The sequence below is a fragment of the Delphinapterus leucas genome, chromosome 8 (genome assembly GCF_059928025.1).
Source record: "Delphinapterus leucas isolate spDelLeu-1000000601 "Yukka" chromosome 8, BTC_Dleu_Yukka2, whole genome shotgun sequence".
NCBI lineage: Eukaryota > Metazoa > Chordata > Mammalia > Artiodactyla > Monodontidae > Delphinapterus > Delphinapterus leucas.
Genome location: NC_143136.1, coordinates 110,723,120 through 110,739,715, shown reverse-complemented (window position 1 = coordinate 110,739,715; position 16,596 = coordinate 110,723,120). Strand labels below are relative to the sequence as shown.

Here is a 16,596-nt window from a genome sequence, read left to right as displayed (position 1 = left end):
TCCATGAAGTGATGCTTTGGCCCTGAGCCATGCCAGCTTTTCTGGGAGACCCACCGAGGAGGATTCAGCTCCAGATGGCCAGCCAGCTTCTCAGTGTCCCTGTCCTTCCCCACGCCCATCCAGGGAGGAGCTCAAAGCACAGTTGGGGTAGGGGTGTGAGATGGCTCTGATGAGTCAGAAACAGGAGCAGGAAGTTTCTTCCATTATTTTTATTTTATCAGGCCTGGAACAGACTTCAGATGGACAGGAGGGCTCAGAGCTGAACATATTCAAGTAGAACCCGTTGGCACTAATGCAGACAGGCTTCCAGGGTGAGGGCCAGGAGGGCCCCAAGCATCTGTCACAGCCACCGTGTCCAGAGGAAACTCAGCAGCAGGAGGAAGGTCTGTGAAGTCACCAGGGTTAGGAAGCTCCTGGGCTTGTGGACACTGCCCAGAGAAGTAAAGTTGGGCACAGAAGGAGGTTTGATCTCAGGAGGAGTGGAGGAAGGATCAGGGTTGGGTGAGGCAGCCTGCTTCTCGGAGATCCATTGGGTGAAGTAGGAGACCTTGGTGAAGACGCTGGGTCTTATGGGCTCCTGGCAGGGCAGACTCCAGCTGGACAGCCCAATCAGAAACCAGGTATTATTCAGCTGGCAGACGAGGGGACCCCCAGAATCTCCCTGAGGAAAGAGAGGGCATGAGTCATGGGGACCAAGATGGAGAAGAACATGCATTGCTCAGACAGTGTGAAGACACCAGAGTGGACTTGAGGAGCCCTTGTGGCAAGGTGGGGATGGGAGTGAGTTATTCTCATCAGAATCACCCGGGCACTTTGAAAGGTCCAGACACAGGGTCCCACTGCAGACCTCCTGGATCAAAGTCTCAAGGGGCCTTGGAGCCCATTTCACATCTACAAGAATACACAGGGGGACCCCAGGACCTGGATGCCAGGCCTCTGCCCTTCCAGCCCCATGTGGGAGAAGGCACCCCCCAGTGTCCTCCAGAACGGCCATGGCAGTCCTGGAGACCTCTAGCTAAATCCTCTGCCTAGTACTGCATCCTACCTGGGACTTCGTTTTTGACTCATTAAGGACTCTAGTTTTTCCTCGATTTCTTGATTAAGCGTCTTTAGAAAATGCCAATCTGTTGGATGTGCTCAGAGGAAAAGAAGTGATGCCCGTGTCCAGGCTGGTGGGGTGGCTGGAATTGCAGGGAATCCCTAGGGGCTCCCAGAAGAATGTGAGGAACTTTGAGTGTGGGATGCCAAGGCAGGAAGGCACCTGCCACCATGGGGCATAACGCTTCCATCCCACAGGGCAAAAGGTGGGGACCAAGGAAACACAGCACCCCTCCAGCCTCCTGTTGAATGAGCATGCCTGAGCACGCTCTGCGTGTGGGAGATGATGAGGTGACAATCAACACAACACAGACAATGCATCCCACACATCTGCAGACTCCAGATGTGGAATAGAGATGCCCAGAGGAGGGCCTTCAGAAGGCTTCTCTGACAAAAAGAAGGGAAGGGATGAGCAAGGCCTGACTCTGGAAGATGCAGGCAGAGGTGGCCAACATGCTTGGCATGGCTGAGGCCAGGGACTAGCAAGGCCAGCACCCAGCTCTCATCAGCCAGGGGCTGGGGTTGAAGGGAGCACTTAAGGACACTCAGCAGGGAAGTGATGTGACCTGAATCGAATTCTAAAAGGATGGCAGGGTGGTTCTGGGGCTGGGTGGAACACAGCCAGTGGGAGGACATGAAATGCTGCAGGGAGACCTGTCAGGACACGATTGTGGCAGCAAGGGTAACAAAGACAGGCAAGAAACGGTAAGGCACAGGGTTTGCCACATATGGCCCTTCCTCTCCATCTAAGGAAAGAGCAGAGCAAGACAAGAAAAGCAGGATGAGTGCCGAGGGGTGGTCCTTGGTGTGCTGGTGTCAGGAGAAGGAGGAAGAGAGCAGGAAACACAGGAGGGGCCACCCTCCGAGTCTGATGAAAGATGCTGGAGAGTGCACTGCTGAGTGGGGGTGGGAGGGTGCCCACCAGCAGCCCCGGTGAGACTGAGGCCTTTGGTTATCTTGATAAGAGCGGTCTGGAGGAATGGCAGGGGCAGAAGTCTGATGGAGTGAGCTTAGGCAAGAAAGAGAAGTGAGGAAGCAAGAGAGGGCAAGTGCAGACACCCTGGGGCCAGGCCTGTTGGGAAGGCAGGCAGAGATTTAGGGCAGTGGGCAGAGGTGAGAAGGGTCATGTGGTGTGTTTTCAGATGGCAGCATGTTTCTAAGAGACAGAAAGTGCTAGAAAGAAGGTGCAGGAGAGGGAGAGGAGGCTGTGTGAGGAAGCTTGTGGGGCCACAGCCCCAGAGGAGGACATGGTTCCCCCAAGGTTGACCATGATCATGCTTTCTTTCCTTGGGCTGTCCACTTCCCTTTCTGGGCCTCGGTTTCCCCACCGTAAAATAGAAGCACTGCACAGAGTGGGAGAAGGCATTGACAGTGCACACACGCAGTATTGGACTCACAGCCCACAATTCAATTTGAAATAAGGGCAAAAACACCGTGGATAGACACAACAGAAAAGGCAATGCCCATATGAAAATGTGCTTGCCTTCATTATTCAAATGCAAACAAAAAATGCATGCAATGGTTAAAATGAAAATGGTGGACAGTGTGAAGTCCTGGCAGCCACGCGGAGAAGCCATTGCTGGTGGGAGTGCAAATGGGTCTGAGCAGGTTGGAAGGCTGCTCTCCAGTGTCTAGGAGAGATGAGCATGTGCACGTTTTATGGTACAGTAATTCTAGTCCCAGGGTTATACCCAAACAAGCTGTGAACCCATGTACACTAAAACACATGCACAAGGATGTTCACAGCAATGGCATCTGCAATGGTCTCAAGCAGGAACTACCCAAATGCCACCAACACTAGAATGGAAAAGGAAAATTACAGTATATTCACACAACAATAACCAGGTAATGCTGTACAACAATATGACACACAACCAAAACTCCACACAAGATGGACAGACCTCACAGACCTGACTGAAGGGGACCAGCTGAGGGTGTGTCGTGTGCGATTCCATTTATGTAAGTCCTGACATGAACCCACAGGGCCTTAGCAGCCAGGTTAAGGTTACTCTGTGGTGACAGGAAGGAGGTATAAGACCGTTTGGATGCCTGTTACATGAATGTATCAAGGTCTAAAAAAACACATCCAACAATACACTTGTAAAGTTTGCCCTTTTCTATGTATGCTGTTCTTCAACAAAGCTCCTAAAAGTTATAAAGAAACTGGATGGGATAGACCAGCACCCTTTGGGGGCTTCTGTGCTTTAGCTCTGATGCTTCAGGATGGGGTGGGCCCAGGAAGAGGAAGTCAGGGGCTGGGGCAGGGTTCAGAGAAGACACAGAGGAGAGGTGACAGATGCCACAGGAGAGGAGAGGTAGCCCACGTCACTTACTCGGCAGATGGACTTTCCTGTCATGAGGTCCCCGGCACACAGCATGTCATCGTGTACAGAATAGGTATTGTTGTTGGGATCTGGCCCCTGGAAATACGATGCACAAACCTGACTGTCCATGACACCAACCTCTCCCTCCTGCAGCGTGTAGGGAGCAGACAGGAACCCTGTGTGTTGGGGGGAGAGGGGTTCAGATGTGGGGTGTACCCTGGGAGAGAAACCAGCTCCCTCCCTAACCTTCCTGCTAATAGAGATGCCATCAGTTCTAGCTGCCAGGACTGGGGAAGCCGTCAGAGATGTGCAAAGGTGAGGCGGAAAGACATCCAGGGCAGACGAGAGAGCAAATGTGAGGGGCCCATGGTGGAGAGGACGAGGAAGGAGGTCATCGTGGCTGCAGTGGGGTGGGGGGTGGCAGGTGAAAAAGATGAGGCAACATCATAGCAGGGTCCAGAGCAAGCAGGGCATCCTCACCAGGATGTGGAGCTCGGATTTCATTCTGAGCACACTGGGAAACCACTGAAGGGTTATATTTAAAAAACAACGAATCTGGCTGCTATGTGGAGACAGAAGCGGAGGCACGGTGGGTGAACTCTGGAAGTCCTGGCTTGGCCAAAGTATGGCAGTGATGTCGCTAACAATGCCCAGTAGGGTTAGGTGGCGTGACAAACAAGGCATGGCCTTGCCTCTGAGCAGCACCTGGTCTGGGGCACTGCCCATGTGGGTTCTATTTCTAGATCTTGCTCACAGGTCGGAGGCATCTTCCCACAGCAGCACAGTGTCACGGGGCCAGCTCGCTCCTATGGAGTGCTTGCTGTGTGTGCCTCACATGTCGCTGGGCTGGCCCAGGCTCAGCAACTGTGGTCAGGGGAGGATACGGAGGGGGAAGGACAGCTGCCGGCTGAGACTCCCTTTGCTGTCATATGCTTCCTGTCCTGGTGGCTGCTTCAGCCTGTGACTTCCCTTCATGCCCCAACTCCTGCCCTCCAACCTGTCTTGGAGAATCCCCCTTGCTCTGCCAGTGGTTCTTAACAAGTGACAGTCCATCCCAGGAGAGTGTCTTTGGAAATGTTGGAGAGTTGGCTGTTCTCATGACAAGGCGTTGTGACTGACATCTGTGGCCAGGAGCAGGGATGCTGGCTCGCATAGCAAAGAAAGTCCTGCCCCAAATGCCTCCACTGAGATACTCTGCCAAATCAGGACCTACAAATCATGTCAAATTGACATTCTCCTTTTTTTTTTTTACTCAATGTTATTATTTTTCTAAATCAAAAGCATTCACCCTAGAGCAAAAATCTTTGCCCAACATTTCTCCTCTCTTGGTCTAAATGTATGCAAGCCCAGCAAGCTGGCAGAAAGGACAAGTTTCACTTGAGTTAAGGGATGAGGGAAGTGAGGTTCACAGATGTAAATGTTCTTAAGCCATAAATGCCCCATCTTCACCTCCCAGGCCAGAGAGCAGGCCTACCTTCATTTCCTTACTGCTGCCCCAAGTACCTTCTATAGCAGTGGAAGCTCAGGAGGTGTCCTGAAGGGGCCTGGCCCAAACAGGGCCTGGGAGTCAGGGTGGAATCCTGAATGGCTGAGTCAAAGGGCTCAGGTGCCTGATTCCAAAAGTTAGAGATACTCAGACTGTTTTGAACCATGGACCGAAGGAAACTTGAACTGATAGCAGACATGCTCTCAGGCCTGGAAGGGCTCCACAATGGTCACTGCTCTCCCCCTTCTTCCTCAGCCCTTGCTCTCCTCGCCTGCCCTGCCCCCACTCACGGTCCTCGGTGACCATCCCCCAGCCAGTTATCCAACAGGAGGTATGAGGGGGCAACTGTGTGTTAGGTCCCGGGAGGCAGACGGGGCGGATGTAGTCGGAAAAGTCCACGGGCCGATACAGCTGCAACAGGGTGATGTCACTCCCCATGTAGTAGTGCTTGTTAAAGTCCGTGTTGACGATGACTCGGTACACTGATGCCTGCCCACTGTGTGAGGTAGGAGTTCTTAGCCGATGGTACCCTAGCAGGATTCTGTAGGCAGATGGATCATGGGACCTGTTGTGGGGAAGCTGCGTTATCATCCATGTCCTCTGGGTGCTGGACCAGCATCCTCGCCCTGGCTGCCTCCCTCCCACCCCCTCCTCCTGGTGAGACCCCACCGTTATTCAAAACCATTCTCTCTCCTCCCTTCCTAATACTGAGGTAGGCTTGATTGCCGTCCATAGCCTCAGCACATTTGTCCTTAGAAAGTTTCTGATGGCTTTCCCAGCATGCACCAGAATCAAAGGAGCAGAGCATCTTCATGCTGGAAAGAAACGTTGGGGGTACATCAAACTGTACCCTTTCAGTTTAGATGAACAGAGACTTGGCTCATTCCCAGCTCTGACCAGAACCCTTGGAAGTTCTCTGGGCCTGGGGTGATTCTCAAAGACCCCACTTCCCAGCCCAGAATGATGCATCCCCCTCCTGTCCAGTCTTCACACGCTGATTTCTGGTCCTCCCCTGTTGACAGGCACTCAACAAGCCTTTGTGGAGCAAATGGAGGAGTGCATGGAACTAAACTTCTCCTTGCTACTGGAACATGAGCAACTTTCCACCCACATGTCCTGCTTGGGCTGTCTCCCTACCCAGACTCCTCCCACAAGACCCCTCCAGCTCCAAGCCCTTCCTCCAGTGGGACCCATAGCGCTTCCTCTAATAGTGGCTCAGGGTCTACCCTCTTGCACATTGTGGCCTCCCATCCTGCATCACAGTATTTGGGCTTGTGTTTCACTTTCCTGGTAGGATAAGAAGCTTCAGGGTGGGTCCTGCATTTCCATGTCCCTCACAGTGGGCCTCACATGGGGCCTGGCACCTGTGGGTGCTGAATGAATGAATAGAACCCAAGTGGGATCTCAAATCCAGCTGATGTCAGCAGCTCTATCCTCCTGACTTGGAGGGTGACACTCTCCCCACCCACTCTGGGCACAGAGCAAGCCCAGGATGTACCTGAGGGGCAGCCCACTCTCTTGACTGCCATGTCCCATCTCCCCGGACAGAGGCCATCTGCTTTATGCCTCGCTCTGGCCTGTTGGGACGGTGGTGACCACAGCTCCTCTGTGGCACATGCTTCAACAGAAGTGACAAGAAGAGCTGGGTCCCAGGATGCCTCCAGAGAGAAACATGTCAGACTGTGCAAGTGGTCAGGACCCAGGGAAGCCTCCAGCAGTTGTGCTGGAGATGGCCTGTGGATAGCCTGGCTTGAAGGGAGCAAAATGCTTGTCCACACCAGGGCCTGATGGATGCCCCCAGCCCAAGGAAGTGGGGGCCCTGGGACTATGGTTCCAGCACAAAGCCTGAAGCATGTGGCCAGAGACACTACACACCCACCGCCATTTGCACAAGAGGAAGGTAAAGCTGAGATCTTGTGGACTCTCTAGAGCTGGGCAAGATATAGAAACCGGAGCCCACCTTGAGTGGGAACAAGATTTAATTCCTTAAGTTTAGGGAAGATAAAGAGTAGACTGGAAACACTTTCAATGGAACTAAAGTCTATCTTCCAGTATTTATTGATCATCACAGTTAGAGTCAATTTCCATTTAGCTATTTAAAAGTAAAGTACACACAGCTTACTAAAGTGTGAGGAGGCATCCCTGGAGGGAGAGATGAGGCAGATAGCCCCTGTCCTGGGATATGTGACCCGACAGTCAGGAGACTGGAGTCCAGTGGGGAGCAAGGATGGCCTTCCAGGGAGAGGGAACTGCTGAGTCAAAGGCAGGGGCAACAGTACACACAGAGACACCTGGTAGCAGCAAAGCCTGAACAAAGCCTGGGAAAAGAAAGGCTGGGACAACCTTCATCCCCTTCTGTTCTGCCCGTTTGTGCTCCCTCCGCATCCCACCCAGCAGCGGGCTGTGGGGAAGACGTACAGTTGGAAACAGTGGGCAGCTGAGGCCACCCAGTAGGCACTGATGAGGGCGGCTCCACAGATGTGCTGACCATTATAGAGCAGGCTGACCTGCCATGGCCACCGCTTCTCAGGTGCGTCCCGGCCACCAAAGATCCTCCCAGTTACAGCAGGCCGCCCACACACTGTGGAGACAGTCACAGCCATGAGGCATCAGTGTTATGGATGCCAACCTCGGTGCCTCTAAATGTCAGCATCCATAGGGCCCAGGGCCACCACAGCCCATCCTCCCACTTCACAGCTGGGAAATCCACGGCCCCGGGTGAAATGACATGGCCCACATGACAAAGGGCCACCTGGCTTCGCTGTTGATGGCAGCGCTAAGGAAGCAGCCTGCGGCTCTGGAGGGGGCGGGAAGGGAGGCAGCTGCAGAGGGTCTCAGCACACCAGCCAGGGGGCAGAGGTCCGGGCTGGGAGGTGGTATTGCTCCAGACACTTTCCCAGACCTAGTTCACGTGACTAGCACACCGCTGTTTGAAGTCCCAGAAACTGAGGCCTTCCAGAGTGATGCCACTGAGATGAAGTGGCTACGTCCTTCTTCTCTAGCCCAATATTCTAGAGAGACTGAGGCCAAATGGAACATACTCTGCTTGACAATTCCCCTCTGAAAGCAGTACTTCCTCATTCCCCAAATGAAGAGGGTGCGGGGGCCGACAGGGACCATCCAGGTCAGGACTCCAGTCCTTGGACTGAGGACGCTTGAGATCTAGCGGGAAGAGGCGGCGGGGAAGATGGCCCTCCCTTCCCCCACCTCCCATGCCCCCCAGGGACCCAGGGACTCCTGAACCCGCTGGGCAGGTAGAGGTCCTACCTGTCTACTGTCGGGGTAGGGGGGGCAGTATAGGGAGGGGAGGGACATATGAGGAGAAAGCGACCTTGACCCTCTTGCCCGCCTGCCCACTCACCCTCTTCGGCGTGCAGTGGTGGTCCAGCTGTGCCTGGCTGTGGCGGTCCCGCTGTGGTGGTCCCAGCCACCTTAGTGTGCAGCAGGAGTGAGTGTAGGTACAGCAGGATGACAGCCAGGGTGCAGGCTCCCCGCCAGCCTGGACCTAAGCCCCCCTTGATCTCCATGTAGCCAGTCCTTCATCTGCGACCTGACTGAGCGGACAGCGGCTCGCGCGGGCCCTGGGGGATGCTGGGAAACCGCCTCCTTTTGTGGGCCACACCCCTGACCTGGACCTGACCACCTGCCGCTCGCTCACACACACGCGCGTGCCATTGGAGAAGCAGCGTGCCACGTGTGTCCAGAGCTCTCGCAGCCATGGTCCGTAGAAGGCAGTAATCGCTGGGAGCCCCCAGGCTGATGTGGGAAGCATAGGGCACATAGGATCCCTGCGTTCAGGGACTCCAGTTTGTGGGGAGACATCAGGGCAGCTATGGCACTATGCCAAGGAATAAATACGAATGCTCAGAGGTCAGGTGCTTGTATAAATGTCACCAAATGTGTCCAACTTGCTTTCAAGATCCAGTGCACTTTGCACTCATCTGTTCCTCTGCCCCCACTCCCCATGTGATCAGGTCAGGGCCATTAAGGGTAACATCCCTTTCTCAGACTCACATGTTGTACTGTACAACATGACATAATCATGGGGTGGATACTCACAGGTCTTTCCCACACTCAGCAGGAGGGAATTATACAAGAGTATGGGTCATTAGGGGGTCCAGCCACTGACCTCTAATGGCTCATGTCCTTCTCAAATGCTAAATCATTCACTATGCCTCAAGGTCCCCAAGAATCTCATCCCGTTAAACTTAAAATTCAAAGTTTCATCTGTTGGAGGAGGTCATCAAGAGGAGGTAATTGCAGGTTGACCCTGGAGCCGGACCTGGGCAATTGGAGGCTCCTCACCCCTCCCCCACCCTTGGAATGTAGGTTTTGCCCACAGTGGGTGTTGCTCCAAGGATGCAGCCCTGAGAGAGGAAGGTGTTGGTGAGACCATCTGGACAGTTTACATGACTGAACCCAGTTAAGACCTCTATGTAAACATTAAGAATGTAGGGAGTTGGGGCTTCCCTGGTGGCACAGTGGTTGAGAGTCCGCCTGCCGATGCAGGGGACACGGGTTCGTGCCCCGATCCGGGAAGATCCCACATGCTGCGGAGCGTCTGGGCCTGTGAGCCATGGCCGCTGAGCCTCCGCATCTGGAGGCTGTACTCTGCAACGGGAGAGGCCACAACAGTGAGAGGCCCGCGTACCGCAAAAAAAAAAAAAAAAAAAAAAGAATCTGGGGAGCAGGTGCAGAGATCTACTTGTCTTGGGACCACCAAGTTCTTTAAAGCTTAAAAATTTTATTATAAATTCACTTGAAATAATAGAGACTTACTGTAAAAATTATGAAGAAAATAATAATTGTGGACACTTATCATGTCCCTTTTTACAGAAAGTAGCACATGTTTGCACTGGAAGAGTTCTATCAGGTTACTTCCTGCTAGTAGAAATCTGAGGGTCCAACTTTCATTTTGTACTTTCTCTGTCCCTTTCAGTACAAGACGGCAGTGTTTCTACTGACATAAACTTCTCAAGAACCTTGTGGATTTCACTAGGTTTCACTCCATTAGGCAAAGCCACATCCACAGACTGTTGAGATAATTCCTTTTCTAACTTGGCCTCCTGTTGAGATGTTATGTATATATCACCACAATAAAAAGCTGGAAAAAAGGTAATATGACTGTCTCAAATACGTCTAGAGACATAGAGGAAAAGATTGGAAAATTTGAAGAGAAGTTGGAGGAAGTGAACAGAATGGGGAGGGAGGCGGGGATGCATGATGACTGAGCTCAAAGGTGGCACCAAGTGTGCGGAAGTAGAGACATTGCAGATGCTAAGAGTGACAAGGGGCAGGATGCAGGGCACACCAGGCAGGTGGGTCTGAGGACAAAGTCAACCTCCCACTGGGATTGCGAGAAAACTCTTTTCAGGGAACACTGGGAGATGAAAAGGATTTTGGCGAAGCTGGGGTCCAGGGGATTTGCTCACCATCTAGGCTGCATCTGATGGTGTGATCTTCACAACTATCAGCATCCCCAGTTTGCAGGTGAGGAAACTGAATCCAAGGATAACCAAGCCTTATACACGGAATGCAGGGCCAGCCCTCAAGCCCAGGTCTGCTGCTGGCTTGCCCTTCTGTGTTCTGCTCCTGGTCAATCAGAACTCCAACCATTACCCTTCCTGCCGCAACCCCAATCTGTTTCCACGGAAGTGCAGAAGATAGATTGTGTTCAACCTGTGGCTGTAACCAGTCTGCTGCCACCTTGAGCTGGGTAGGTTTGGAGAGGAGGAGAGTGCTATGAGAAGTGGCAGGGTGCCGGGAAGGCTGCGGGCACCTGGAAAGGAGCAAGCACCCTGAGGCTTCACAGCCACCTGGGGGGATAGATTGTGCAGAACCCCTTCACAAACGAGGAACCAACATCACTGAGAGGCAAAGTGACCTGCAGGCAGGGTCAGTGCCAGGACTGGGCCCAGCTAGCAGGCATTAGAATCCATGACAGTAACCACTGCCCCACACAGTAACAGTAACCTGTCTCTACAGGCTTGCAAAGTGCTGTGACAGGACAGCACCCCTACCTTTTCTAAAACTTTCAGTATAGTTGATTTACAATGTTATATTAGTTTCAGGTGTAAAGCATAGTGATTTGATATTTTTATAATTATACTCCATTTAAAGTTATAAAATATTGGTTATATTTCCTGTGTTCTACAACACATCTCTACATTTTATTTATTTTATACCTAGTAGCTTGCACTTCTTAAGCCATTTCCCCTACTTTGCGCCACCCCCCAGCCCTCTCCTCAGTGGTAACCACTAGTTTGTTATCTGTATCTATGACACTGTTTCTGTTTTGTTATATTCATTAGTTTCATTTTTTTAGATTCCACATATAACTGAAAACATGTAATATTTATCTTTGACTTACTTCAAAAGCATAATAACTTCAAAAGCATAATACCCTCCAGGTCAATCATATTGTTTTACATGTGGCTAAGTAATATTCCATTGTGCATATATTATATACCACATCTTCTTTATCCATTCATCTGTCAATGTACACTTAGATTGCTTCCATATTTTGGCTAGTGTAAGTACTGCTGTATTGGGGGTACTTACATTGGGGTGCATGTGTCTTTTCAAATTAGTGTTTTCACTTTCTTCAGATATATACCTATGAGTGGAATTGCTAAGACCATATGGTAGTTCTATTTTTAATTATTTTAGGAACCTCCATACTGTTTTCCATTGTGGATGTACCAATTTACATTCCCACCAACAGTGAACTAAAGTTCCCTTTTATCCACATCCCCACCAGTATTTGCTACTTGTAGACTTTTTCATGGTAGCCATTCTGACATGTGTGAGATGATATGACATTTTAGTTTTGCTTTGCATTTCTCTAATAATTAGTGATGTTGAACCTCTTTTCATGTTTCTTTTGGCCATTGTTTGGTTTTTGCTATTGAGTTGTATGAGCTGTTTATATATTTTGGATATTAACCCCTTATCAGACATATCATTTGCAAATATCTTCTCCCATTCTGTAGGTTGTCTTTTGTTTGTTTTTTTTTTTTTGAGTGTTTCCATAGTTGTGCAAAAGCTTTTAAGTTTAATTAGGTCCCACTTGTTTATTCTAACTTTTGTTTCCCTTGCCTGAGGAGACAGATCCAAAAATATATTACTAAGACATGTCAAAGAGTGTATGTTTTCTTCTAGGAGTTTTATGGTGTCATTTTACACTTAGGTCTTTAACCCATTTTGAGTTTATTTGTATATATGGTGTAAGAAAGTGTTCAAATTTCATTCTTTTACATGGAGCTGTCCAGTTTTCCCAGCACCACTTATTGAAGAGACTGTCTTTTCTCCATCATATATCCTTGTCTCCTTTTGTTGTAGATTAATTGACATAGGTGCGTGGGTTTACTTCTGGGCTCTTTATTCTATTCCATTTATCAATGTGTCTATTTTTGTGCCAGTACCATACTGTTTTGATTACTGTAGCTTTGAATTATACTCTGAAGTCCAGGAGAGTGATACTTCCAGGTTTTTGCTTGTTCGTTTGTCTGTTTGTTTTTCTCAAGATTACTTTGGTTATTCAGAGTAAAATTCATACATATTTTAGGATAATTTGTTCTAGTTCTGTGAAAAATGTTTTGGGTAATTTGATAGGGATTGAATTAAGTCTGTAGATTGCTTTGGGTAGTATGGACATTTTAACAATATTAATTCTTCCAATCCTAAGCACGAGATATCTACCTATTTATTTGTATCACCTTCAGTTTTCTTCATCATTGTCTTACAGTTTTCAAAGTATAGGTCTTTCACCTCCATGGTTAAGTTTATTCCTAGGTATTTTATTCTTTATAATGTGATTGTAAATGGGATTTATTTCTTGCTTTCTCTTTCTGATACTTCATTAGTAGTTTATAGAAAAGCAATCGATTTTTGTATATTTATCTAGTATCTTGTAGTTTTACTGAATTCATTCACTAGTTCTAATACTTTTTTGGTGGAGACTTTAAGGTTTTCTATATATAGTATCATGTCATCTGCAAATAGTGACAGTTTTATTTCTTCCCTTCCAATTTGGATGCCTTTTATATTTCTTTTCCTTGTCTGATTGTTGTGGCTAGGACTTCCAATACTATGTAAAATAGAAATGGTGAAAGTGGGCTTTCTTGTCCTCTTCCTGATTTTAGAGCAAAAGTTTTCAGTTTTTAACTATTAAGTATAATGTTAGCTCTGGGTTTGTCATAAATGGCCTTTATTATATTGAGATATGTTCCCTCTATACCAATTTTGTTGGAGTTTTTTCATGGATGAGTGTTGAATTTTGTCAAGTGCTTTTACTATGTCTATTGAGGTGATCATGTGATTTTTACCCTTCCTTTTGTTAATGTGGTATATCACATTGATAAACGGGGATATTGAACCATCCTTGCATCCCTGAATAAATCTCACTTGATCATGGTGTATGATTCTTTTATATATTTAATTTGGTTTGCTTATACTTTGTTAAGAATTTTTGCACCTATATTCATCAAGGATATTGACCTGTAATTTCCTCTCTTGTAGTCTTTTGTCTGGTTTTGGTATCAAGGTAATGGTGTCCTTACAGAATGAATTTGGAAGTGTTTTCTCCTCTTCAATTTTTAAAAATAGTTTGAGAAGGATAGGTGTTAACTGCTCTTTATATGTTTGGTAGAATTCCCTGGTGAAGCCATGCAGTCCTGGACTTTTGTTTGTTGGGAGGGTTTTGATTACAGATTCAATTTCACTACTAGTGATCAGTCCATTCGGATTATCTGTTGGCAATTTGTTGTTCTAGTATTCCCATGATTTTTTGTATTTCTATGATATTGGTTGTAATTTCTCTTTTATTTCTCATTTTGTATATTTATTTATCTTTGTTTTTTTCTTAATGAGCCTGCTAAAAATTTATCAATTTTGTTTATCTTTTCAAAAAAACAACTCTTGGTTTCATTATTGGATTTTTTTTTCTTTTTTTTTTCTCCCTATTTTATTTAGTTCCTCTCTGATATTTGTTATTTCCTTCCTTCTGCTGACTTTGGGCTGTGTTTGCTCTTTTTCTAATTTCTTTAGATGGTAGATTAGATTGTTTATTTGATATTTTTCTTATTTTTTGAAGTATGCCTGTTTTGCTATAATCTTCCTTCTTAGGACTCTTTTTGCTGAGTCTCATAAATTTTGGAAAATTGTGTTTTCATTTGGCTCAAGGTATTTTCTGATTTCCTCTTTTATCTATTTGTTGACCCATTGAGGTTTTTTTTTAACATTTTTATTGGAGTATAGTTGCTTTACAATGTTGTGTTAGTTTCTTCTGTATAGCAAAGTGCATCAGTAATATGTATACATATATCCCTATATCCCTTCCCTCTTGAATCTCCCTCCCACCCTCCCTATCCCACCCTCTAGGTTGTCAAAAAGCTCCAAGCTGATCTCCCTGTGTTATGTAGCTGCTTCCCACTAGCTATCTATTTTACATTTGGTAGTGTATATATGTCAATGTTACTCTCTCACTTTGCCCCACCTTACCCTTCCCCCTCACTGTGTTCTCAAGTCGATTCTCTACATCTGTGTCTTTATTCTTGTCCTGCCACTAGGTTCATCAGAACCATTTATTTTTAAGATTCCATATATATGTGTTAGCATATGGTATTTGTTTTTCTCTTTCTGACTTACTTCACTCTGTATGACAGACTCTAGGTCCATCTGCCTCACTACAAATAACTCACTTTCGTTTCTTTTTATTTATTTATTTATTGTAACATCTTTATTGGAGTATAATTGCTTTACAATGGTGTTAGTTTCTGCTTTATAACAAAGTGAATCAGTTATGCATATACATATGTTCCCATATCTTTTCCTTCTTGCATCTCCCTCCCTCCCATCCTCCCTATCCCACCCTTCTACGTAGTCACAAACCACCTAGCTGATATCCCTGTGCTATGCGGCTGCTTCCCACTAGCTATCTATTTTATGTTTGTTATTGTATATATGTCCATGCCACTCTCTCACTTTGTCACAGCTTACCCTTCCCCCTCCCCATATCCTCAAGTCCATGCTCTAGTAGGTCTGTGTCTTTATTCCTGTCTTACCCCTAGGTTCTTCATGACCTTTTTTTTTTTTTTCTTAGATTCCATATATATGTGTTAGCAAGGTATTTGTTTTTCTCTTTCTGACTTACTTCACTCTGTATGACAGACTCTAGGTCCATCCACCTCACTACAAATAACTCAATTTTGTTTCTTTTTATGGCTGAGTAATATTCCATTGTATATATGTACCACATCTTCTTTATCCATTTATCTGTCAGTGGGTGCTTAGGTTGCTTCCATGTCCTGGGCATTGTAAATAGTGCTGCAATGAACATTGTGGTACATGTCTCTCTTTTTTTTTGCGGTACATGGGCCTCTCGCTGTTGTGGCCTCTCCCGTTGCAGATCAGGTTCCAGACATGCAGGCTCAGTGGCCATGGCTCATGGGCCCAGCCGCTCTGCATCATGTGGGATCTTCCTGGACCGGGGAACGAACCCGTGTCCCCTGCATCGGCAGACAGACTCTCAACCACTGTGTCACTAGGGAAGCCCCAATGTCTCTTTTTTGAAGTATGGTTTTCTCAGGGTATATGTCATGGGATTGCTGGGTTATATGGTAGGCCTAAGTTTAGATTTTTAAGGAACCTCCATACTGTTCTCCATAGTAGCTGTATCAATTTATATTCCCACCAACAGTGTAGGAGGGTTCCCTTTTCTCCACACTCTCTCCAGCATTTATTGTTTCTAAGTATTTTGATGATGGTTATTATGACTGGAGTAAGGTGATACCTCATTGCAGTTTTGATTTGCATTTCTCTAATGATTAGTGATGTTCAGCATCTTTTCATGTGTTTGTTGCCAATCTCTGTATCTTCTTTGGAGAAATGCCTATTTAGGTCTTCTGCCCATTTTTGGATTGGGTTGTTTGTTTTTTTGATATTGACCTGCATGAGCTGCTTGTATATTTTGGAAATTAATCCTTTGTCAGTTGCTTTGTTTGCAAATATTTTCTACGATTCTGAAGGTTGTCTTTTCATCTTGCTTATGTTTTCCTTTGCTGTGCAAAAGCTTTTAAGTTTCATTAGGTCCCATTTGTTTATTTTTGTTTTTATTTCCATTCGTCTAGGAGGTGGGTCAAAAAGGATCTTACTGTAATTTATGTCATAGAGTGTTCTTCCTATGTTTTCCTCTAAGAGTTTTATAGTGTCTGGCCTTACATTTAGGTCTTTAATCCTTTTTGAGTTTAGTTTTGTATACGCTATTAGGAAGTGTTCTAATTTTATTCTTTTACATGTAGCTTTCCAGTTTGCCCAGTACCACTTATTGGAGAGGCTGTCTTTTTTGCACTGTATATTCTTTCCTCCTTTATCAAAGATAAGGTGACCATAGATGTGTTGGTTTAACTCTGGGCTTTCTATCCTGTTCCATTGATCTATACTCCTGTTGCTTTGTGACAGTACCATACAGTTTTGATGACTGTAGCTTTGTAGTGTAGCCTGAAGTCAGGGAGCCTGATTCCTCCAGGTCCGTTTTTCTTTCTAAGATTGCTTTGGCTATTTGGGGTCTTTTGTGTTTCCATATAAATTGTAAAATTTTTTGTTCTAGTTCTATGAAAAAGGCCATTGGTAGTTTGATAGCGATTGCATTGAATTTGTAGATTGCTTTGGGTAGTATAGTCATTGTCA

General features: G+C 46.9%; 1 protein-coding gene across 1 annotated transcript; it reads right to left on the bottom strand.

The window, feature by feature from the left end:
• Window positions 1-266: 266 nt before the first annotated feature.
• Window positions 267-9,333, bottom strand: LOC111183399 (serine protease 40-like). Its single transcript, XM_022590682.2, is given in 5 exon segments — window positions 267-661; window positions 3,432-3,598; window positions 5,199-5,473; window positions 7,327-7,489; window positions 8,270-9,333. Coding segments are annotated over 5 exon segments (1,284 nt in total). The 5' UTR covers window positions 8,628-9,333; the 3' UTR covers window positions 267-340.
• Window positions 9,334-16,596: the final 7,263 nt, after the last annotated feature.